This window comes from Phalacrocorax aristotelis, chromosome 21 (genome assembly GCF_949628215.1).
Source record: "Phalacrocorax aristotelis chromosome 21, bGulAri2.1, whole genome shotgun sequence".
Taxonomy (NCBI): Eukaryota; Metazoa; Chordata; class Aves; order Suliformes; family Phalacrocoracidae; genus Phalacrocorax; species Phalacrocorax aristotelis.
In genome coordinates, this window is record NC_134296.1 from 236,892 (window position 1) to 258,612 (window position 21,721).

General features: G+C 57.1%; 1 protein-coding gene across 2 annotated transcripts in view; it reads left to right on the forward strand.

Moving 5' to 3' along the window:
- LOC142067106 (voltage-dependent L-type calcium channel subunit alpha-1S-like) overlaps window positions 1–19,708 on the forward strand; it is a 37,010-nt gene extending 17,302 nt beyond the window's left edge. For both annotated transcript variants that reach the window (XM_075115405.1, XM_075115406.1), the window contains 28 exons: window positions 756–904; window positions 1,917–1,998; window positions 2,539–2,699; window positions 3,458–3,683; window positions 4,265–4,472; window positions 4,803–4,923; window positions 5,414–5,528; window positions 5,654–5,747; window positions 6,527–6,596; window positions 6,834–6,966; window positions 7,240–7,369; window positions 8,105–8,164; window positions 8,781–8,887; window positions 9,320–9,407; window positions 9,671–9,778; window positions 10,626–10,678; window positions 10,929–11,075; window positions 12,687–12,793; window positions 13,036–13,120; window positions 13,865–13,932; window positions 14,514–14,575; window positions 14,742–14,782; window positions 15,039–15,132; window positions 15,716–15,800; window positions 16,372–16,484; window positions 17,078–17,245; window positions 17,606–17,695; window positions 18,363–19,708. In XM_075115405.1, coding sequence (XP_074971506.1) covers window positions 756–904; window positions 1,917–1,998; window positions 2,539–2,699; window positions 3,458–3,683; window positions 4,265–4,472; window positions 4,803–4,923; window positions 5,414–5,528; window positions 5,654–5,747; window positions 6,527–6,596; window positions 6,834–6,966; window positions 7,240–7,369; window positions 8,105–8,164; window positions 8,781–8,887; window positions 9,320–9,407; window positions 9,671–9,778; window positions 10,626–10,678; window positions 10,929–11,075; window positions 12,687–12,793; window positions 13,036–13,120; window positions 13,865–13,932; window positions 14,514–14,575; window positions 14,742–14,782; window positions 15,039–15,132; window positions 15,716–15,800; window positions 16,372–16,484; window positions 17,078–17,245; window positions 17,606–17,695; window positions 18,363–18,494 — 3,097 coding nt within the window. In that variant the 3' untranslated portion in view covers window positions 18,495–19,708. The remainder of the gene's footprint in view (window positions 1–755; window positions 905–1,916; window positions 1,999–2,538; window positions 2,700–3,457; window positions 3,684–4,264; window positions 4,473–4,802; window positions 4,924–5,413; window positions 5,529–5,653; window positions 5,748–6,526; window positions 6,597–6,833; window positions 6,967–7,239; window positions 7,370–8,104; window positions 8,165–8,780; window positions 8,888–9,319; window positions 9,408–9,670; window positions 9,779–10,625; window positions 10,679–10,928; window positions 11,076–12,686; window positions 12,794–13,035; window positions 13,121–13,864; window positions 13,933–14,513; window positions 14,576–14,741; window positions 14,783–15,038; window positions 15,133–15,715; window positions 15,801–16,371; window positions 16,485–17,077; window positions 17,246–17,605; window positions 17,696–18,362) is intronic.
- The last annotated feature ends 2,013 nt before the right edge of the window (window positions 19,709–21,721 follow it).

Here is a 21,721-nt window from a genome sequence, read left to right on the forward strand (position 1 = left end):
CATCTGATCGTAGAGTGAGTTGCAGGCACAGCAAAAGTTTCTGAAATATTTTTGCAAATATAGCTAAAATATGCTTGAGGTAAGGAAAATCCAGACAAGGCCTGACAATTCCTGAGGCTTAGTATGTCTAATTATTGTTATAACGCCTGAGACCTATTACTAACACATGGCAACGCCAGACCGGCTGGGCAGCAGATCTACAGTCCAGCCAGGTACCAGGAGAGAAAAGAAATTCATTAAAAAAGACTGAGAAGAGTGGGACCCCCTGCACTGGCAGACCTGTCTTTTCCATGTTACCGTGAGAAGAGTGTCCTGTTCGCTTGCCATGTGATGAGCTCACCTGCCCCACAGGGAGAGCTGGAGAGGATGGGGCAGCCTTCTGCCCCGCAGATGGGTGAGACCCCACTTGCCCTGATCCTTAGCAGGGCTAGAGAACTCCCACAGCCTCCAACTTCTGGTGTTAGTTGGCCTGTCCAACCACAGCACCCTGCAGCAAGGAGCACCCAGTGAGCAGCCAGTGGTGGGGAAGAAACCCTGCCTGCCATCAGGCATCGGGGGATGGTCCCCATGGTCTTGCGTCACAGAACAGGGCCAAGAAAGAAGAAATTCACTGGAGCAATCTAGTGGTAGCACTGAGTGATAAGGTATTTCAGGCTTTTATCTTTCTACAAGGACTGGCCTGGCACAGGGCTGTGGTACCTGACCCCTGCGCCGTCCCCCTCCTGAGTCTCACTCTGCTGCTTGCCTTGTCCCAGCGAGTTCACCAAAGAGCGTGAGAAGGCCAAGTCACGGGGCACGTTTCAGAAGCTGAGGGAGAAGCAGCAGCTGGAGGAGGATCTGAAGGGCTACATGGACTGGATCACCCACGCGGAGGTCATGGACAGTGACCGGACCAGGGGAGAAGGTACCAGCTCTGCTTGGTCAAAGACCCTTAGTATCAGGGTTGGGTTCCTAACACTGAGCATCCTAGAGAGGCAGGGTGGAGACCTTTGGAGAAGTCACAAAGACTTCTTTTGCTTGAAAACCTATGAAACAAAAAGCTTTGACTTCTGCAGAACAGCTACCTTCCTCTTTTTTTTTTTTCTTTCCTGAATCATTTTATTGACTCTCACCCAAACTAGCTGTAACTTGGCCCTCATGCTAAATCTCCACCTCAACCACTGTCTTTAAAATTTGCAGACTGCTAGCAAGGCCTAGGACTCCTTTGGCAAAATACATTTGAAATGGCCGTGAGAATCCATGAGGAACGTGCACTTTTGTGTGTAGGGGCAGAGTGCAGGGTTACTAGCTCGCACACTGACAGATGCATGAATTTCTTGCCATTGTTTGACCGTTTTGAGGGATGAGAAGTGGCTCAGGGAGGGAGGCGAATATGCAAGCGTCTAGCCAAAGGCTCAGCAAGGCCTGGGATGCTCTGCCACTGAGCCGCTGTATGTGCTAGGCCACCCTGCCCAGTGAAATAACTTTTGATGCCTCAAGCTGAGCCGATACATGTGTGCAAAGAGCCTTGGGAAACAGTGGAAAGACAAAACGCCTCTTCCACACCTGTGAGCAGTGCTCTTACAAACCTCCTGCGGTTCAGCATTTGCTCAGGTCACAACTGACCCCAGTTTTCTCCGTGCTGGGAGTGCCTTGCGCTGGGGGAGCCTACGTGCACACCGCTGTCTGTTCGGGCTGCCTCTCTGGGTTGCTGCTGCTCTTGCTGCAGGGCAGGTGTTCCTGGTGCCTCCTACTTGGTTTGCACCTGACACTTAAAACCTTCTGCCCAGCCTCTCACTGCTGTCTCCCTGGAGTGGCATTTCTTGATTCCATCTCTGATGGGGAAGCTCTTCACGATGTGCTCCAGGGAGAGGTTCCCTCCCACATGTTCCTCCCAAGGGCTCCAAGGAAAGCCCAGGATCTTGTCCCCTCCATAGGTACGATGCCATCGGATGAAGGAGGGTCAGAGACGGAGAGCTTGTATGAAATTGAAGGCATGGACAAGTGGACTCTCTACTTGTGAGTACGTACTGGCTGAACCATCTGCTGCTCTGCACGTGGGCTTGCCCAGTCTCTCACTTGCTGTCCTGGCTGGGCCAGGCTTTCTTGTCAGCCACTGGTTTCTGGGGGAGAGCCAGGGGCTGTGTGCTGAGGAGGAGGTGCAAACATTGCGGGCAGCAAACAGGGAATTTTGCTCTGGTGCTGGCAAAAAGCCACGTCAAGGTGAACAACCCCTTCACTTTGGGACGAGGCTCCGAGCATCCTCTCGTGGCCCACGCAGCATGTCTTGTGCTTTAGGAGCTGGGCCTGTAGCAGCCAGCCAGAGGTGACTGTAGGCCAAAAAGGAGCCAGGAGGTGTTTGTGAACAGCAACGCCTGAGTGAATGCACCAAGTGGCAGGGGCAGGGTTACGTTCCTCAGCCCTTTCCAGGAAAGGCCCCTGGAGCAGGGAGCAGGGAGCAGGGAGCAGGGGTGGCTTTGCTCTGCAGTCTGCAGGCACAGCCCTGGGCCGGGCAGGACCCACTGGCTGGCTCTGCTGACCCTTTGGCCATCTCTCCAGCCGTCAGTGGAGGCGTTGGAACCGAATGTTTCGTAGGAAGTGCAGGAACGTGGTGAAGTCCAAGTTCTTCTACTGGCTTGTCATCCTGCTGGTGGCCCTGAACACCCTCTCCATCGCTTCTGAGCACCACTTCCAGCCAGAATGGCTGACACGGGTGCAAGGTGAGCAAAGAGGCTGAGGGAGCAGGAGGGCCCGGGACACCTTGCTGCCCTGGAGACATGCGTGAACGCTTACTGTGCGTGCGCAGCCACACAGACATGGTGCCGGAGCTGTTAGACGCATGCAGGCTTGCTCATGCACACAAACACAGCCTGCACACAAGTGTGTGTACACCATCCCCACTGCACTGTCACACAGCTGCACACTGAACGTGTGGTGCATACAGTTTTTGTTATTATGTACATAGTACGTGTGTATAATAATAAATCATATTTATTATTATATATAAAAATAATAATGATGATAATAATATAAGCACAGCATATAGATTCTTAGGCACATGGGTGAGCACGGTGAACACAGGTAGAGTGTGTACATTCACACCTGAACGTGCATAGTACACACAAACGCACATTGCCTGCACTCACGCAGTACAGTCACATGTATTTATGCGTGCAGCCACACTACCCGCAGACACACGGAGTACAGCTATGCACGGTATACATGCACGCACTGCATAGAGTCACACGCACAGTACAGCCGCACTCTCACACGTGCAAGCACACAGTTGCACATCACCCTTCTCCTCATCTTCCTCTCCTGTGATGCTCCCTGAAAAACAGCATTTGCTGCAGCGGCAGCTCAGTGCTCGGTGGTGGGCGGAGAAGGGAGGTGAGCAGCACTGCCCTCCTTCCCCTCCTGCTGTGCCGTGCTGAGATTAAGAGGTCCATGCTCTGATGGACTGGATCTCCCACCCCAGACAATGCCAGCTGGGTGCTGCTAGCACTCTTTGTGGCTGAGATGCTGCTGAAGATGTACGCACTGGGCCTGCGCCAGTACTTCATGTCGCTCTTCAACCGCTTCGACTGCTTTGTGGTGTGCGCGGGGATCTTGGAGGCCATCCTGGTGGAGCTTGGCAGCCTGTCACCCCTGGGCATCTCCGTGCTGCATTGCATCCGTCTCCTCCGCATCTTCAAGATCACCAGGTTGGGGACGGAGCTCTGTGGGTACTGGGGGCTTGCGGTCCCTAGGCATCACTGGCCTTGTCCCTGGGGAGGGCTGCAGCGTGAGCAGAGCTGGTTTCTCCTGGATGGAGAAACAAGGCCAAGCTGGGGATTTCTGTCTCCAGGACATGGTGTGGGAGTGGTAAGGAGGACAGAGCAGGGCTTGCTGGAAGTCTCCTGGGGACCCTCTCTTGCTCTGGGTTCCGGGGTGTTGTAAACGGAGGTGCTGTGGGCCAGTACTCCTGGTTTCTCTTTCTGGCACCAACCTGCTGTGTGCTCATGCCCCTTCCCCATCCTGCCTGCTGGTGCCCCGTGCAGGCAGCAGGATGTCTTGCCTGTCACACCACTCCTGGATCTTCATTTCTACCTCCTGGGGCCTGCCTGGAGCAGTCCAAGTGCCCAGCCTGTGAGCGGTGCTGGTTCAGAGCCCCCGTTGCTGGGTTGCTGGCACATTCCCCTGGACCAGACAGTCTGTTCCCTGCACCTACCTACCCCTACCTGATCCTGCCCACAGCCTTCACCCTCCTTCACCTCCCACACACTCCTGACTTTCTTCTCCCCAGGTATTGGACGTCCCTGAGCAACCTGGTGGCCTCCCTGCTCAACTCAGTCCGCTCCATTGCCTCGCTGCTCCTCCTCCTCTTCCTCTTCATCATTGTCTTTGCACTGCTGGGCATGCAGCTTTTTGGGGGCAAGTTTGACTTTGAGGACATGGAAGTGCGGCGCAGCACGTTCGACAACTTCCCCCAGGCCCTCATCAGTGTGTTCCAGGTATGGGGCTGTGGGAAGTGCAGCAGGGGGCTGGGGGACGGCGTGCGGGGAGTCTCGCCTGCGCTGTGGGTCTCCTGGCACGAGCTGGGGCTCAGGGGGATGTGGGGCTGTGAGAGGTGATATGGCTTTGAGGCAGGAGCAGGTAAGTGCAACTGGGGTCACGAGCACTAGTGCAGGTGCAGGGCTGGAGCAGGGAGGTGGGGTTTGGCCAGGGGGCTCTAGGGGCCGTGAGGGTTTGGGGCTGGAGCCGCGAGGGCAGGATTGAGCTGTGGGGTTCTGCCGTGCTCTGCTGCAGGGGCTCTTGAGTCCCTGTTTGTGCTCTGCTCACAGATCCTGACTGGAGAGGACCGGAATTCAATCATGTACGATGGGATCATGGCCTATGGGGGCCCATCCTTTCCTGGCATGCTGGTCTGCATCTACTTTATCATCCTCTTTGTTTGTGGGAACTGTATCCTCTGCCTGCGAAGCCAGGCCCAGGCTCCCTGTACCCAGCCCCATAGCATCAGCTAAACGGGGCTATGCAGGGGGGAAAGGGGAGCTTCCTTAAGCTTTTCAGTGCTTGCCTTAAGCTTTTCAGTCCTGAACAGCAGGGGATCATACCACAGGCTTCAGGGCTGGCACTGGTAGTGGCTGAGGTCTGGGGTCTGGAGGAAAGCACCCCACGGGGCAGGTCTGGATGACTGGCAGGCATAGATTCAGCCATCGGTCAATGCAGTAACAGGACTGAGCTGGAGGGACTGAGCTAAGGCAGAGAGAGGGCGGCCAGCCCAGAGCTCAGTACTTGCAAGGGTGGGTGTAGGGTTAGGGATCACCAGCCAGGGTTCTCTCAAGGGCTCAACTGCAGGAAGGTTTCTCAGGGCACCCTGGAGACCATGGGCAGCTCTGGCCACATCCTCCAAACATGAACCGAGTTAATGCCCTTAGCGCTGTCCCTCCAGATATCCTCCTCAATGTCTTCCTGGCCATTGCAGTTGATAACCTGGCTGAGGCCGAGAGCCTGACCTTAGCCCAGAAGGCCAAAGCAGAGGAACGCAAGCGGCGGAAGATGTCCAGGTGAGTGCTGTCGTCCCTGGCAGCGGGAGCTCCCAGATCAGGTGCTTTGGTGCAAGGGCACAGAACGGCATTACCCGTGACCCTGCCCAGAGTTCAGTTCCTGCTCTCCCCTCCTCTCCATTCAGAGGTTACCCAGAGAAATCTGAAGATGACAAGCAGATGCTGGCAAAGAAGCTTGAGCAGAAAATGAAGGGAGAAGGGATTCCCACAACAGCCAAGGTCAGTGCTGGTGGGGCTGAGCCTTGGGGAGCTCCTGGTGGGGGACCAGGCTCCTCCTCCCCCCATCCAGAACTGACAAAGGCCTGGAGCCAGCCTGCGTCTGGACTCTTCTGGGCCAGAATCGCTCCTCACTGTAGCATCCTCTGGTGATGGGGGTTCTCTGGGCCCAGGCAGGACATGTTGCCTGGTGAAAAAGGTCCATTGCTGGGGATTCTCTTCCTCTGAGTCATTTCCTTGGCCACAGCCAGTTGTCAGTTGTCAGTGGTTGAGACGGGCACTGGTGCACACCAGTGTGGAGGGGAGCAGAGCAGGTCAGCAGCACCCCATACCTCCGTTACGTCCACACCAGCAGCCCCTGAATGCAAAACCCTCTGTACAGCTGTGCTGACTGTGTGCTGAGCTGCCTCTTATAAGCATCTGGCCAGCAGCTACTTCCCTGTTCATTTTCCAGAGATGCCCATGGGAACTCACCCAGGAGTCACCCCATGTCTTATTCCACCCATGGTATAGGTGCCTGGCCCCAGGTTCTTGGCCAGCACACATTCCCCTGTCCCATCCTCTCGGTATTGCTCTTTGCTCAGATTGCAGCATCCCTGAGGTGTTTCCCCTCACCCTGCCAGGACTCCATGTGCTGGGTGCTGTACAGGGCAAATGCAGAGACGCTGCTTGCCCACATGACGGAATTCCAAGATGACAGGGTCTGGCCAACGTGCAACATTTGGCAGCAATACTGGCACAGGCGGTTGCATGTCCTCCTCTCTGTCTCTCCCTTGTTTCAGTTGAAAGTGGACGAATTTGAATCCAATGTCAATGAGATCAAAGACCCCTACCCTTCTGCAGACTTCCCAGGTAAGATGTGTCCGTGTCAGGGAAAGCTGGGGAGGCACTAGGGAGGGACGGTTCCAGCACCCTGGCTGTGTGAGGAGCAAAGGATGTGGTGACCCTCTGCCTGCCTCGGGGTACTGAGGTCCTTCTGGCACAGATGCCAAATAAGGATCACAGGATCAGAGGATTGTCCATAAGGTCACATTCCCTCTCTGTCTCTGGGGGATTCTTTCCTTTTGCCTCCTCGTGGCCACCCTGCAGGTGATGATGAGGAAGATGAGCCTGAAATCCCCCTGAGTCCTCGGCCACGTCCACTCGCAGAACTACAGCTGAAAGAGAAGGCCGTGCCCATGCCTGAAGCCAGCTCCTTCTTCATCTTCAGCCCAACCAATAAGTAGGCACTGACCCTTCTCCCTGCCTTGTGGAGCCAGGCCTGGCCCAGGTACTTCTGGCACCGACCCTTCCCAGTGGGGTCCTGCTGGTGTGTAACAGCTGGCTCTGAAGGGAGCCAGCTCACTGGGAAAGGTCTTCTCTGTGGAAGGGCTGGCACAGACATCCCCTCATGCCTTGGGCCTTCCTGTCCTCAAGGTTTAGCCATAACCCTCTTCCAGGCTACCGTGGCCCTCTGGCCCCTCACAGCATCTCATGCCATTTCTGTCCCTGGCAGGTTTCGGATGCTGTGCCACAGAATTGTCAATGCCACCTGGTTCACCAACTTCATTCTGCTCTTCATTCTGCTCAGCAGCATCTCGCTGGCAGCTGAGGATCCCATCCGGGCCGAGTCCTTCCGCAACCAGGTGCCCAAGTAGCTGTGAAGGGTTGGGATGGGTGGGGGTGACCTCATGGAGACACCCAGCTCCCAGGTAGGCAGAGATCCGCTTGCCAGATGTCTTGCCTAGGCAGGTAGCTGTGATTTCACGCCTGCCTCTGCGAGGGCAATACACTCTGGGAGGAGAGCCTGGTTCTGTTGTCCGTTCAGGGCACAGCTGGGACAAGTTTTTACTCCTCCATGTCTCAGTTTACTTCTGGGTGAAGAGATCCACCTGACAGGGAGTGTGAGATTACCTTGGTTCAAGGCTTACTGGGGATAGGGATGTCTCCAGTCTGGACCGCTGGTGTGTGCAGCACCCTGAAATGCTGCTGGCATGGAGCAGTGGGAGCCACAGGTCTAGCCACACAAGGCACAAATGGTTCTGCACCCGTGCAGTGTCTAGCAGGGACTGGGGGGTCTTCCCAGGGCACTCAGTGTTTTTGGGCATCAGATGCTTTCGAGTGAATCAGGTCAAGCCTCGCTCACTTGGAAACGGAGAGCGTGGTCCCAGGCTGCAGGCTGGGTCAGGCGCTGGGGAGAATCAGCAAAGCTGAGGAAAGTTCAGGATTCTTCTTGGCACTGGGTTTGCAGGCTCTGTTGAGCTAGATGGGCTCCCCAGTCCACAGAGTGGGGGGCAAAACCACAGTGCCAGGTTGTTTGAACACACTGGAGCATTTCATGTCACCCAAATCTCATCTGGCTCTGGTGCTTCTGTCCCCAGATTCTGGGATACTTTGACATTGGTTTCACCTCTGTCTTCACAGTTGAAATAATCTTGAAGGTGAGTCCCTCTGCCCCGTGGCCCTGGCTGTGTGCATGACCCAGCACATGGGTATAGACTGTTCTGGCCATGGGCATTCATGCTCTTTCAGCACAAGTTTGAGGTCCCAGTGAGGCGAACGTGCTGGCTGATCCTCGTGTCCCCAGAGTTCATGCAGTCTAGGTGGTGCTTCACCTGCCCCAGTGGCCACGTGTCCCCTCCAGTGAGGTCAGGCAGCCAAGTCAGCTGTGCTGTGGCACAGGGACAGATGGGCCATGGCACCAGCATTTCAGTTCTGACATGCCCTTAACAAAAACTTTGAGAAAGAGGAAGCAATGGAAGTCTGTGGAGTAAAACAGTAATTCAAGCAGCTGCTGCATGTTGCTCCCACTCCAAGGCTCTTTACTCTTCTCCTCTTTATGACCTCTGAATGACTGGGAAGTGTTTTGTCTCCAGCCAGTATGGTATAGAGGATTCAGCTTCCTGCCTGGCTGCAGAGGCAGAGGCCTGAGCAGGATAGGGCGCTCAGGCCATGGAGCTGTGAGAAGCCCCTCATGCCTTGTCCGCCCCAGGGCTGTGGAGGAACCATGTCCCCAAGCCCTGCCTGGCCTCTCTCCTAACTCCTTCTGCTCCCCAGATGACAGCCTATGGTGCTTTCCTGCACAAAGGCTCCTTCTGCAGGAACTCTTTCAATATCCTCGATTTGCTGGTGGTCGCTGTCTCCCTCATCTCCATGGGAATCGAGTAAGCACCTCCACACTTCGCAGGGTGGGCACTGGTCTGTTTAGCCTGGCAGGGCAGCTGGGGTGCTGCAGCTCTCTGTGCTGGATAGAGAAGGAGCAGCAAGCCCACGGGCCGGACATTAGCCCATGTGTTAGTGTCCATGAGGTCATGCTTAGGGGGACAGGGCACGGACAACTGGGAGGCAGGGAGGCAAACTTCCTGAGTGTCAAAAGGGAAGATCTGGGTAGGAATTCACATTGGAGCTGCTTTCTCCAGCTGCCTGTGTCCCTTGGCCTTATGTGGGGTGGTGGCTTAGCGATTTACGCGTGTCTCTGCCATCCCTTGCGCCTCACCCCCTGGTCCCAGCCTGGCCTCCATGGCTGCTTGGTGGGGCTGTGCCAGGCTGGCCTGGGCAGGGGAATCGCCCCATCGCAGCTCTACCTTCCTCCTCAGGTCCAGTGCCATCTCAGTGGTGAAGATTCTCCGGGCGCTGAGGGTACTGAGGCCTCTGCGAGCCATTAACAGGGCAAAGGGGCTGAAGGTAAGAGGGAGCCTGAGGCTGGGGTCCTCGGTCCGTGGGAGTCCTCATGAGAGGTTATGTGGCATGAATCATGCCCTGCGGGGTTTGCGGTGCCAGGAAACCAATTCCCACTCCCCATCCGTGGAAGGGGTCTGCCCCATCCCACTGCTCGCAGCAGGCTTCCGCTCTTCCTGGGGCCCATCTGTGCAGTGATAGGGTGTGGGACACGCAGCAGGGGCTTGCAGCAGGCATGCTCATGTGTGCACTATCATCGACCTCTGCAGCACGTGGTCCAGTGCGTGTTCGTGGCCATCAAGACTATCGGTAACATTGTGGTCGTCACAACGTTGCTGCAGTTCATGTTTGCCTGCATCGGGGTCCAGCTCTTCAAGGTGAGATGTGTCTAAGGAGGGCAGGAGAGATGTTCTGCTCAGGTGTATCCTAGACATAGCCCTTGGGGATGATGTCTCCCAGTGTTGAGGTCAGCACAGGCTGTACTATCTGTGCTCCGCAAGAAGACCTGCCTGCACTAGACCTCCTGGCAGAAGACCCTGCAGTGGGAGGAGGGCAGGAAACACCCAGGATACTGTCAGGTCCAGACAGCACATGTAAGGGGTCTGGCTGCCTCACCCCACTTAGTGCCTCAGTTTCCCCTTTTGAAGGCAGCAAGTGCTTCTGACTTCCCCTGCGCTTTGGATGCAAACTGTTTCCTTTTTTCACAGCACCGCTCTTGCTCTCGGGGCCTTGGCTGTTCCAAGGCAGAGCTGGCTCTGGCTAAGCTCAGCTTTGTTCTAATAATTGAGCTTAAATTCCCGGCTGGCATGGGGAGAGCTTTCAGGACACCCTGCAGACTGAGCAGACTTGTCAGCATACCTTAATTTTTAGTTAATTCTAGGGTTACCGCTTTCTTCCCTATTTTCCAAATAGTTGGCTCCCAGATAGGATGAACTAGGTAGGTCTCAGCTCAGGGCTCTGGAAGATTTGTTCCCAACACTAGGCAACATTTACTTGTCTCAGCCTGGGATTGACCCCAAGGTCTGCCATGGCTCCTGCAACACCCTGTGAACTGGGTTGCATTGGCATGCAAAGCAGGGAAGCCAGCGGTGGTGAGAGGCAGGGGCCAGAGTTAGCACAGAGGCAGCGTAGGGACTGACTGTGGGCTGTGAAAAAGTCAGAACTCCCCAGGGCTTCTGAAGTCACAGCAAAATCGTAGCCTCTTCTGATCTCTGTTAAATGCAGGGCAAGTTCTATAGATGCACAGATCCATCCAAGATGATGGAGAAGGAGTGCAGGTAAGAGCTGTCTGCAGCTCAGCCCCAGCAGGGCAGTGGCCAGGGATGGGAGGGGGCCACTTGTGTTCCTGCATGGGGATGTTGCATCCAAAAAGTGGAGCCGAAGCCTCATGCTGTTCTCCCTCACCAAATCAGAAACAAGCACAGGGCAATCTCCCACTCCCAGGGACCAAGGAGCCCTGGGCCAGTGCTGCAGCGGGTGGGCTGACGGTGGCCCTGCCTGGTGACCACTGCATCGCTTCTGCCGCAGGGGTTATTTCATCAGCTACGTGGATGGGGACCCCACACAGACTGAGCTACAGAAGCGTGTCTGGTTGCACAGCAACTTCCACTTCGACAACGTCTTCTCAGCCATGATGTCGCTTTTCACTGTCTCCACCTTCGAGGGCTGGCCAGAGTGAGTCTGGTGGAGCACGGGGCCTGCTGAGGGACTGGTCTGTGCTGGGAGCAGGTCACTGCCACAGGCCTTTACCATGGTAAAGAAGGAAGAGCTGCCCAGGCTGAAAGCAGGGCTAGCCATCCTGGCAGTGGCTGTGGAGCTGACAAGGTCATCAGCAGCCTTGTCCCACTTTTGTTGGATTTGGGATGTCCCAGGCAGAACCAGCAGGGGCAAGAAAACAAACAGTCCTTGCTAACCAGATGTACCGCTGGGCGCCTGACAGCACATTCCGGTCTACTGGCCCTTTTTCTTCTTGGCCCACAAAAGGGTTCCGAGAGGAGAACCGCTGCTGGAAGCGGCTGTCTCGTGGGGCAAGAGCAAAGCCCCCTTTCCAGCACCCTTTCTGGTTTCCCGGGGGTGCCCAGGAGAGATGGAACCCTGCCCGGCAGGCCAGGCCAGGCAGCCGCCTGGCACGGGAGCGTGGCAGGGTTCAGCGCGCCCACAGGCACGGGCTCCCAGCGCCTGGGACGGCAGCAGCCGCTCTGCCCCTCCCGGCTCAGCCCTGGGGAGCCCCAGTGTGACGTCAGAGCCACCACTGTGAGCTCAGAGCTGGCCACCCGCACAGCCCTGTGGCGCGTGGGGCAGGAGCCCACAGATGTGTGTGGCTGTTGCCCGGGCAGGTGCGCTCCTGCTGAGAGGCGGCAGGCACGTGGCTGCTACTGGAGCTGGTTTTGCCTGGGCAGGCCACGCTTGCTGGGGCTGAGGGGGAAGAGCTGAGCGGGGACCCTGCCTTGGCCCAGAGATGGCGAGGAGAAAGGCCCCCCAGGGAAGACACCAAGGGGCCTCCAAAGGCTCCGTTGGGATTAATGCCAGACAAGAGCTGGCAGGGGAGGCAGCGGGGCCGAGCTGCTGCCAGGCCAGCGGGTACGAAGTGGGCTGCTCCTGCCTGGGGCGTCAGGTTCGGGCGGAGTAGCAGGGCCGTGGCCCAATGTAGTCAGTGGCGTCAGAAGCCAGTGTGCAGCAGGGGCCTTTGGGGAGGGGGTAGCCTTGTGCTGCAGGGGTCAGAGCCCACCCTGATGCACAGGCAGATGTTGCTGCACAGGGAGGCCAGCCCCTGGGACCTGACACTGCCCCCCCCTTGGGATGCTGAGGCGGGGTCCTGCCTGGCTGTGGTGGGGCAGCTGTGCGGGGAGGAGAGGGGTCGGGAGAACGCCAGTGACCAGGGAGGAGGGGTGTGGCCCATGGTGGGGGACGGCCCACGGTGGGGGACAGCAGCCTGTGCCCTCTCCCCAGACAGTCACCGAGAGGTGTCTGCGAAGGGGCAGTTGGTGCCAGGGAGCAGGGAGTGACGGGCTCAGAATAGGGCTGTGCTGCCGGGTGGGCGTCCCGAGGCGGGGGACTGCTGCAGCCAGCTTGCTTCCTCTTCTCCCACTGCAGGCCTGTAAAGCAAAGGATGGGGAAAGGAGAGGGACGAGGGCCTGGAAGTAGCCCGGCTGTGCTGCCCTCTCTCGCTGCTGCTGGGACAGCCCGTCCTCTGTCAAGGGCCTCTGCTCAGGCTGCTCCTGCCCGCCTCGGCTCCCGTGGCGTGGGGATGGTGGGCAACCGGCATTTGTCTTTTTCCTCCCACAGGAACCTATGCATGGAGGTGGAGCTGGTGATGGTCCCTTCTACCTCAGCTCCCTGCTCTGCCACGCAAGGGCCTGCCAAGTGGCGCAACAAGGCCACAGGAATTGCAAGTAAGCTCAGCACTGCTGCTTGCTGTGAAGTCCCCTGGGGTGAACTTGGAGAGCTGCGCTGTGCCAGAGCTCTGGCCAAATGTCACGAGAGGCAGGAGAAGTGCAGGCTGCCCCAGGGAGGGAGGGAGTGCGTAGGACTGGGTGCCCGCCTTCCCGCAGGGAGCTCAAACACGTGTGGCTGGGCATCCTAGAGAAGAGACCTCAAGAGACAGGCCTAACTTTTCTCTTGCTTTTTTGCCCAGGGGCGGTCCTCAGCCTGGCTTGGCATCCGGCAGGTGCCCTTGTCTCCCTGTGGAGACATCTGCTGAGCACGCGCATCTTTGCCAGGTACGTACTACCTGTTTCTGCTGTGGTGGGGGGCGGGGGGAGAAGGGGAATGTCCCTTCCCCCAAGCAAGGGGGAGAGCAGAGGGTGTTCCCCACCCAGCAGCGCGGGGCTCCTGCTCGTGCGCCAAAGATTGTGCGGTGCCCGTTCTCGGGGAGAGCCAAGAGCAAAGCCCCTTGGCAGCCCCACTCCCAGGCGTTTGCCGGAGCCCCAGAACCCTCCCGGAGATGTAGTAGGACAAACCGCCGTGTAGCCAGAAGCTCAGGAGCACAGCCAAGCCTCCGCAGGGCAAGGGTCTTCCCCAGCTCTGGCAAGAGACCACACAGGTCTGGAAGGAAAGCCAGACAAGGCCCCTGCGCTTCCCAGCTGTGCGGAGAAACACCCCTAAGAGCAATCTGTGTGACTGCAAGTGAGAACAGGCCTGCTCTCTCAGCCAAAGAGAGAGAGCAAGGTCCACACCAGAAGGACTACTGAAAAGCAGTCCTCATTTGCTCAACCTCTCTACTTCCCTGCATGATTTTCATTCCCTTTCGGAAGGTGCTCCTGGAGCCCTTCGTTTGGGGAAGATCTGCCGGCAGCGTTGAATGGTGCGGACAGAAATCGTGTTCGTGCTGGGCGCCAATCTGTCAGCTCTCTGTCAGTAGCAGGCGTGCAAAGCAATGGCTTTAGGGCCTGAGGAGGGAAATCCACGGGTGAGGGGGTTTGCCCAAGACTTGCAGTACTGACACCCAAAGGACTCTCTTCTAGGCAAAAGATGGGCCCGCAGAGCAAGAGGTTCCTGAAAGTCTTCTTCCTGTGGCTCCCAGTGGCTCTGGGTGAGTTTTCATGAGCAAACACAGCCTGGCTGTGCTGGATGCCAGCTTTCCTTTTGGGCCAGTATGTGTGAAACGCCCGTGGTGCGGGTGCGTCCTGAGGAGGTCCTTGACTGGCACTGGCGTTTGGACTACCGGTAAGACTGGTAGCCTCCCAGCCGTGCTGCTGCTCTGGCCACTGGGCCAAATGGCTTGCTTAGTCTGCAAGTCTGCGAGAGAAGGGCGTAGCTCTTTCCAAGCCTGAGCTGGGGATTCCCAGACGGGAGGGGCCGTGCAGGGGGACCCATGGAGAGGTACCTCTCCTAGCCCATGCAGCCCAGCCTCGGTGCTCACCGAAGCAGTGAGGGGAAATGGGGAGTAGCTCTGGGGCACCGAGCACACCTGAAGGCCACGGCTACGCAGTCCCCTCAAGCCTGGGCTGATGGCTCCCGGTCAGAGGCGCGTCCTCTCTCTGCACCCCACGTTCCCCACCTCCTCAGCTCACCTGCTGCCCAGCCCCAGGGCACCAGGCAGGCGACAACGCAGCTGCAGGGATGGCTAGCAACTCCGCTAAAATAACCGTCTCTCGGTGATGTGAATTGCAGCTGGTGCTTACTGCGCGACCTCGCTGCCGGTGTGGACAACGCAGGCAAAGGGACTGATAGAGGTCAGTGACTCGTTGCTGGCAGTGGCTGGAGGAATCACAGGCTGTGCTGCTGCCACGCAGGCTGACCCAAAGAAGCGGCAGCTTGTGCCTTCCTAGGGAAGCCTCTCCTGGGAAGCCGCGGCAACTCTGGTAGCAGATGCTCTAATGGAGCATTTTTCCCTCCCAGGAGCTGACACGTGTGTCGTCGGCAAACCTGAAGATGCTGTGGTAAGAGAGGTTTCCTGAGCTGGAACTGGTTCTGTGCAGAAGCGTCAGCCGACCTCGTGCTACCTGCACTCACTTTCCTAACAGCCAGGGCTCCCGTACTTCCCTCCTGCCTTTGCCTTTTGCTCAGCCTGGTGCGGAAGGGAAGCACTGGCAAAGCAGGGAAAGCACACGTGTCTCTCTCTCCTCTTGCTGAGCTCAGACGCTCCCCAGAGGCGATGGGCCGCTCTCTGACGAGATCGGCTTTCCTGTCGTGCAGGAACTTGCCCGTTTTGGTGGCGGAGGAAACCCAAAAGACACGCTTTCTGCTGGAGGAGGTGGCTCGGCTGAGGGCACAGATCCGCAGTTTGAAGGTGATCCTGCATTTTGGGGAGGGAGGCTTGGCTGGGCAGAACCCCTGAGAACATTTTCTTCAGGGTTCTTGGTGGGGTCAGACTGCTGACTGCAGCAACCCAGCCTTTGCCCCAGCAGCTTGCTGGGTGAGCTTCTGCACTGCACAGGCCCCTCTCCAGCCCCAGTGTAACAAGGCCACTTCAGGCAGCAGAGGACTCCTGAGAGCCTTTCCTAGGTGCGCCGGTGCCTCTGGCTCCTCTGAGCAGGCTCCTGAGGCGGTGGTGGCACCCAGGCACACGTACAGTGCCAGCCATGGCTTACAGGGCCTGAGCCTCTCTCCCACCTGACTTGGAGAGCACAGAGGGTGTGGACGGTGGTGTGGGGACCCACATCAGCACACCTTGGGGTCATGGCCATGGCCATGGCCACAGATAATCTTCCTAGTCCTCACGGCTCACGCCAGCAGCAGAGAGTCTTGCAGCTCTGTGGACAAGGCTTGCCTTGCCTTCCTGACACTGACCCTTTGCCTCTGTGGGCGCTAGGAGCCACGCTGCACTGCCTGCTGATGTGGTCCTTTTCTGTGTTGATTTCTGGCGTTCCCAGGAAGCTCAGGAAGTGAACCAGGCAGCGTCCAAGAAGGCTTTGGGTGCCTACGTCGAGATGTCTGACTGGGCCCTGGAAAGCTCTGGTATGGACACAAGCAGCCCAGTCCTTGCCCTGCGCTTGCCCGTAGCACTCCCCAAAGGAGCCCGTGCTCCAGGCACTGCTCTCCAAAATGGGGCAGCTTAAATCCTTCACGGGGTCCAAGAGCAAGGCTGTGGCAGAGTGGGTCACTCAGACTCCCTCCCAGTCAAGCCCTCGGCCTCCACACAGGTGCCCCTGGCGCTGCCCCCGCACGTCTTCCTGTGCTGATGGAGGGGCTCTGCTCCTCTCCGCTGCATTTGCAAAGGGAATGGCTGGGCCGTCCTTTGCTGCTCATGCTCCAAGCCCTCAGCTTTGGTCTGCTGTCATGCTCGTGGGCGCCTGCAGGCTCCCAGAGCCCTCAGACCTTCTCCTCGTGGTGCTGTGAGAGAAGCACTCACCAGGGATGGGGCTGCCGTCATTGCTCTGTGCAGCTGGGCACCCCCCCGCCCCCAGCGTGGTGATGAGGACAGGACTGACAGACGTGGAGCTGGACGGCGGCGTCACATATACTCCTGAGCACCAGCTCCCTTCTAGTCTGCGGCCTCTAGCAGTCATCTGCTCTCCCTTCCTTACAGGTGCCACCATTGACAGGCAGAGAACTTCCGAGACCTACGACTGCCAAGAGAATTGGGGCTGCAGGGTTTTATGGTTCTTCCGCGCTGCCAAGCCTCCTGAGACTATTTTGCAGGTATCGTAGCAGAAATCTTCAGGGAAGGTGTCCTTCCTTCCTGAGAAGTTGGGGACTGACCTCAGGGGCTCTCCCCTCAGGCCAGTGGTACTGGTCAAGCCCACCGTGCTGCTCAGGTTCCGGACACCAAAGCTCTCACACAGGGCTGGGCTTGCTAGAGATCCGTGGTTCCCCTGGCGAGGTGAACAGAGGTGAACTGCTGCATCTTGCCCACAGTCCTCTGCCACAGCTGGGTGAAAGCCTTCCTCCCTGGCGACCCTGGTTCCACACTCACCCCTAACTGTGCCTTTTTGCGGGCGGGAGGCGGGAGGTGGCGGGTGCCCTGCAGAGCCGCTGGGCAGGGACGTGTTTCTGCGCGGGCCTGACTAGGATGCTTTCGTAACCACTCTTCTCCTCTGCTCCCTAATACTGAGACCCCCTTTGTCAGGCAGGGCAGGGGGCCTCCTACTTCTGTCCAGTTCCTCACAGGCGCCTCATTTTCAAGCTGAAATAGGCCCCACAGACATGCTGGCGCCTATGCTTCGAGCTACATGGGCAGTGGTGTTGGCCCCAGTGCTCTCTCACACTTCATTGCTGTCGCGTTCTGGTTGCAGGCGGATGTTTCCCCAGGAAACTGCTGGCCTTTCCAAGGGCATCAGGGCCAGGTGGTCATCAGGTTGCCAGCACGAGTCCATCTGACTGCCGTCACTGTGCAGCACATCTCCAAAGACGTGTCTCCATCTGGGACCGTCATCAGTGCCCCCAGAGACGTCGTTGTCTTTGTAAGTCTCTGCTGGGCCCTTCTGGCGGGCATCTGACCCTGGGGCAAAGCCAGGACAGGGCCCTGCTTGCTTTTGTGCATCTTCTGGGGTTTGTGTCCTGATCTCTCGCGAGCACTGCAGCGCCCTCGCGGGACGCTTCAGGGGCTCGAGAGGTTTCATCCCTCTTAAGGTTTGTTCTGGCCAAGCACCTCTGGGTTCTTGACCAAATCTCAAAGCGGAGACTGAGCTCCACCATACCCGGTGCTAGGCTGCTGCTCGAGCCCCAGGAGAGGGTGGGTGGATAACAGGGCTGAGCCAGCGTGTACCTTGCCTCTCTGTCGGGATGAGTCTGAGCGGCTCTCCTTGTGCTTTGCCCCTGAGGGAGTGGATGCGGACGGAGAAGAGGAAACTCTCCTTGGGACGTTCACGTACAACGTGGCAAAAGAGGCTATTCAGACCTTCCCTCTGAAGGTATGCTCCACGCACGGGGACGAGATGCCAGGGAGCACAGCAGGTTTGCCTGCAAGTCCATGGAGGAAGGGCACGCATGCTTTCTTTTCTCCCTGGGCAGAGGGGCCCGGGCCGCCGTCATGAGAGAGAGACCTGCGGGCTTGGGAGGGCTGAGTAGCACGCGGTGGTGGTAGCAAGAGGGTAGCAAGGGCAGGGTCAGGCCCATAGGAGCATGAGTCCCGAGAGATCCCTGGCTGCGCCCGGTGCCTTCAGCAGAGGCAGCTGCACGTGCGCCCACTCCACGCAAGCAGCGTCTTTGTGCCGTGGAGAAACAGGGCGGCCTGGTGGCGAGAGGCGTCGGGCAGCACCGTCGCTCCATGCTGCGGCCTGCTGGCAGGCTGGACAGTGTCCTCTCCTCCCACCATAGCACGCCCCTTCTCCCGCGGCGCTCTCACGCCTGCCAGGGGGAGAGCAGGCACAGCAGGCAGCGGGAGCTCGGCGGGGTTGCACACCAGGTGCCCCACGCGCAGGAGCGCCTCCCCGGCCTCCCTGTCAGCACAGAGCAAGCAGCAGCGGGAAGGGGCAGAGGGAAGGGAGACCGAGCCCCAGCCGGGCCGGCATGCAAAGACGGGGTGATTGCACTGCCGCTCTTAACACCCCCGTTTCCTTTTCCCACTCTTCTTCACAGAACGCGCCGCTTCCCAGAGCCTTTCCGTCTATCAAACTTCTTGTGAAGAGCAACTGGGGAAACCCAGCGTACACCTGCATTTATCGAGTGCAGGTTCATGGGAAGATGGCGCAACCGGAAAGCCCCAGGTGAAACCAGAGAGAAAAAAAAGTCAAACATGAGAAAGAAGAAGAAGGGGAGGAAGAACAAATAAATCTAAAAGATGTGGCAATTGAGATGGCTGTAGAACTGTAGAAGATTTGTCTCCAAAGTGGGGTGCTCAAGACGTTCCACGCTGTGGGAGGGGAATTCGGGAGCGTGTGGAAAATGTTACAACTTCTATGCAATTTTTTTCTTAAAAACGAGGAAGATAGGAAGCATTCCCAAGACTGAATCTAGAGAGGGGAGGCCCAGCCTGTCAGCGCTCCTCCCGCCGCCCCTGGAGGCTCCGCAAGTGGCCCCAGCCCAGGGCAGGCCGAAGGGCCCGGCTTCAGTTCACAAGAGGGCGACTGGCCCCGCCCGCCGGCCCGCGCGGGCTCTGCAGGAGCTCCCCCAGGCGCCCGCCCACCCTCTTCCCGGCTTCTCAGCCAATGGCGCCCGCCAGGCGGGGACAGGCAGGGCCCCCCGCCAACCACCGCAGCGCCCCTTCTCTGGCCCCGCCCCGCTGCGGCCGCGTGCCGACGGACGAGCACGTTGCTACGGGCGCGCCCGGAGCGCCAGCCAGGGCCCCGGGTTCGAGTCCCGCCGCTGGGTTCGAGGCCCGGCGAGAGGTCAAGCAATGAGGCGCTTGCTGGCGTGAATGCCTCACGTACCAGCCAAAGGGCTGCCCGCGCAGGAGGGGAAAGGTTGTTTAATTGGAAATTGTAGTTATAATTTGGTTTTAAGTACCGGTGCTTGTAATAGTTGTTTTGGTCAGTTATTAAGAGAAGAAGAACTTTGCCAAGGATGTTTTCTTGTTGGGGGGGTCCGAGTCCCCTGCCTGGTTTGGAAAGGGCTTCGAGTCCCCAAAGTTGACCAAGCGGGTTAGAGTCCCACTGAATGGGGTTTGAGTCCCCAGTTTGGCTACTTGTCTTGACTGGTCTCTGAATTTTGGCGTGGTTATCAGAATATGGATTTATTTTTGCATGTTCGGATCAGATAGTTGTCTTGGAAGTCACATTTAATATGGGTGGGGAATCGTCTAAAGGCAACGTCTTAAAGAAGTCACCTCTAGGGCGTTGACTGAAGCATTGGAAGGGGGGTGGGGGTGGGTTCGATCCCCTCACAAGGAAGCAGTTAACTGAGCGTTGTAATCATTGGTCGCCGATCTATACTTTGAAATATAATACTATAATACTACTATATTAAAATAGTATGTATTATAATGCAATAATACCATAGTGCAGTCGATGATGTTTTGCAAAAGAGAAGGAAAATGGGATGAGATCCCATACGTGGGTTTGTTTTTCACGTTGCAGAGCAGCGGTTGGAAAAGGGGAAAAGATTGCGGATCGATTACTAAGGATGCAAATGTTTTGGCCTTAGAACAATGTTGGGACAAACCACCCAAATGATGTTGTTCTGCATGTAGTACTGGTAAAAGGAGGTGTAAAATACAAGGAGCTGGTGGAAGAGGAAGATGATGTAGGATGATTAGTGGCTCCGGGACAGGGAAGTCTACAGGGAGGTAACGATCAGTGTGGAAACAGGGAAGTTGGACAAGTGGATATGGGGGTGTAAATGGTGGTGCTGAATCACAGAATCACTAAGGTTGGAAAAGACCTCTAGGATCATCAAGTCCAAGCCCCGACCCAACACCACCATGTCTCCTAAACCATGCCCTGAAGGGCCACATCTGCACGTCTTTTAAATACCTCCAGGGATGGTGACTCCACCACCTCTCTGAGCAGCCTGTTCCAATGCCTGACCGCTCTTGCAGTAAAGAAGTAGTTCCTAATATCCGATCTAAACCTCCCCTGATGCAGCGTGAAGCCATCTCCCCTCGTTCTATCGCTAGTAATAGAAAGTGAAGGGGGGTCGGAATTTCAGTGCTGTAGCAGGAAGAACTAGGAGACGGGGGGCAGTGCTACAAGCACCCTTAAGGCAGGCCGTGGGTCCGACAGGAGGGTGGGTGCGGGTTGAAGTACCCTTCTCAGTAGCAGGCTGATGGGCTTGGAAGGAGATGGCTCTAATGTATGGGGAAGATGCGGCAAAGGTGGCGAAGGTATTGGAAACTGTTGTGGAGAATCATGACCCAGAGTGGAAGGAGATACAGGTGGTCTTGAATATGTTGTTGAGAGATGAGGAGCAGAGGCTGTTGTGGCTGAGGCTGGGGAAGAAGCAGAGAGGGTTCACGCTCAGGATGCACAGGCAGGAAGGCTGGAGGATCATTCTTGCCACCACCGATCTGAATCGGCACCTGAGCAGTCAGGCACAAAGGTTATTGTGAACTGAATATCAGAGGTTGATATTGTGAGGGGCCTCTAGGCAAGAATGCACTCAAGGACGTAATCTCTGCGAGCATGACGGGGATGCAAACGACCTAGCAGCTGGCGCCAGTCGAAACCAAGACAGAAGGAACTATGGACATCTCCATCTAGATAAGAGTCACAACACCCGGTGGAACCGACTCACCTTGCCACACACTGTGACAAGATTACTTGATGGGCCAACTCACGACCATATGTGGAAGAAGGACTCAGAGTTCATGGAAAGGACAGAAAAAACACCCCTTCAGCAAAGCACTAGGGACCACCCGATACCTCTTGAGGGGCTTCTGAGGGACTTAAAACGCACGGGTAATTAGGAAGCAAGTGTTAGAATTAGTTCCAGGAAAGCTAATGCATATGTATATAACCGAGCAATCTAAGCTTTGTCTATCACGCCTTGCGGTATGCACACTAGGAGGAATTATCCCCTGTGCGTCTGGCACCGTAATAAAGAATGCCCGCTTCTTCATACTACATTGGTGTTACGGAGTTTTATTCCCGATTTCGGTCACGCCATGGCAGCCGGGCAGACTGCAGGGCGGGTTGTGGGGCGAGCAATAAGCCTTGGGCCAGCTCTTCGGGGCTCCCAGGGCCAGGCCTTGGGAGCCCTGCTTTCCTGGAAGTGGCTAAGGGGAAGTAGTGTACTAATTCCTTGTTTTGCTTTGCCTGTGAGCACAGCTTTTGCCTTACCTGTTATGCTGTCTTTATCTCAACGCACAAGTTTTCTCACTCTTACTCTTCCAAGCCTCTTCCCCATCCCTCCAGGGCAGAGAGATCAAGCAACGTAGCAGCCTACTGGTGTTAAACTACAACATCCATACGAGGTAACTACAGCCTTTGATCCATGAAGTATCCCTAACCTCAAACACCGAGCTGGTGACCGGCTCAAGATTTGGTAACTATGGTACCCTA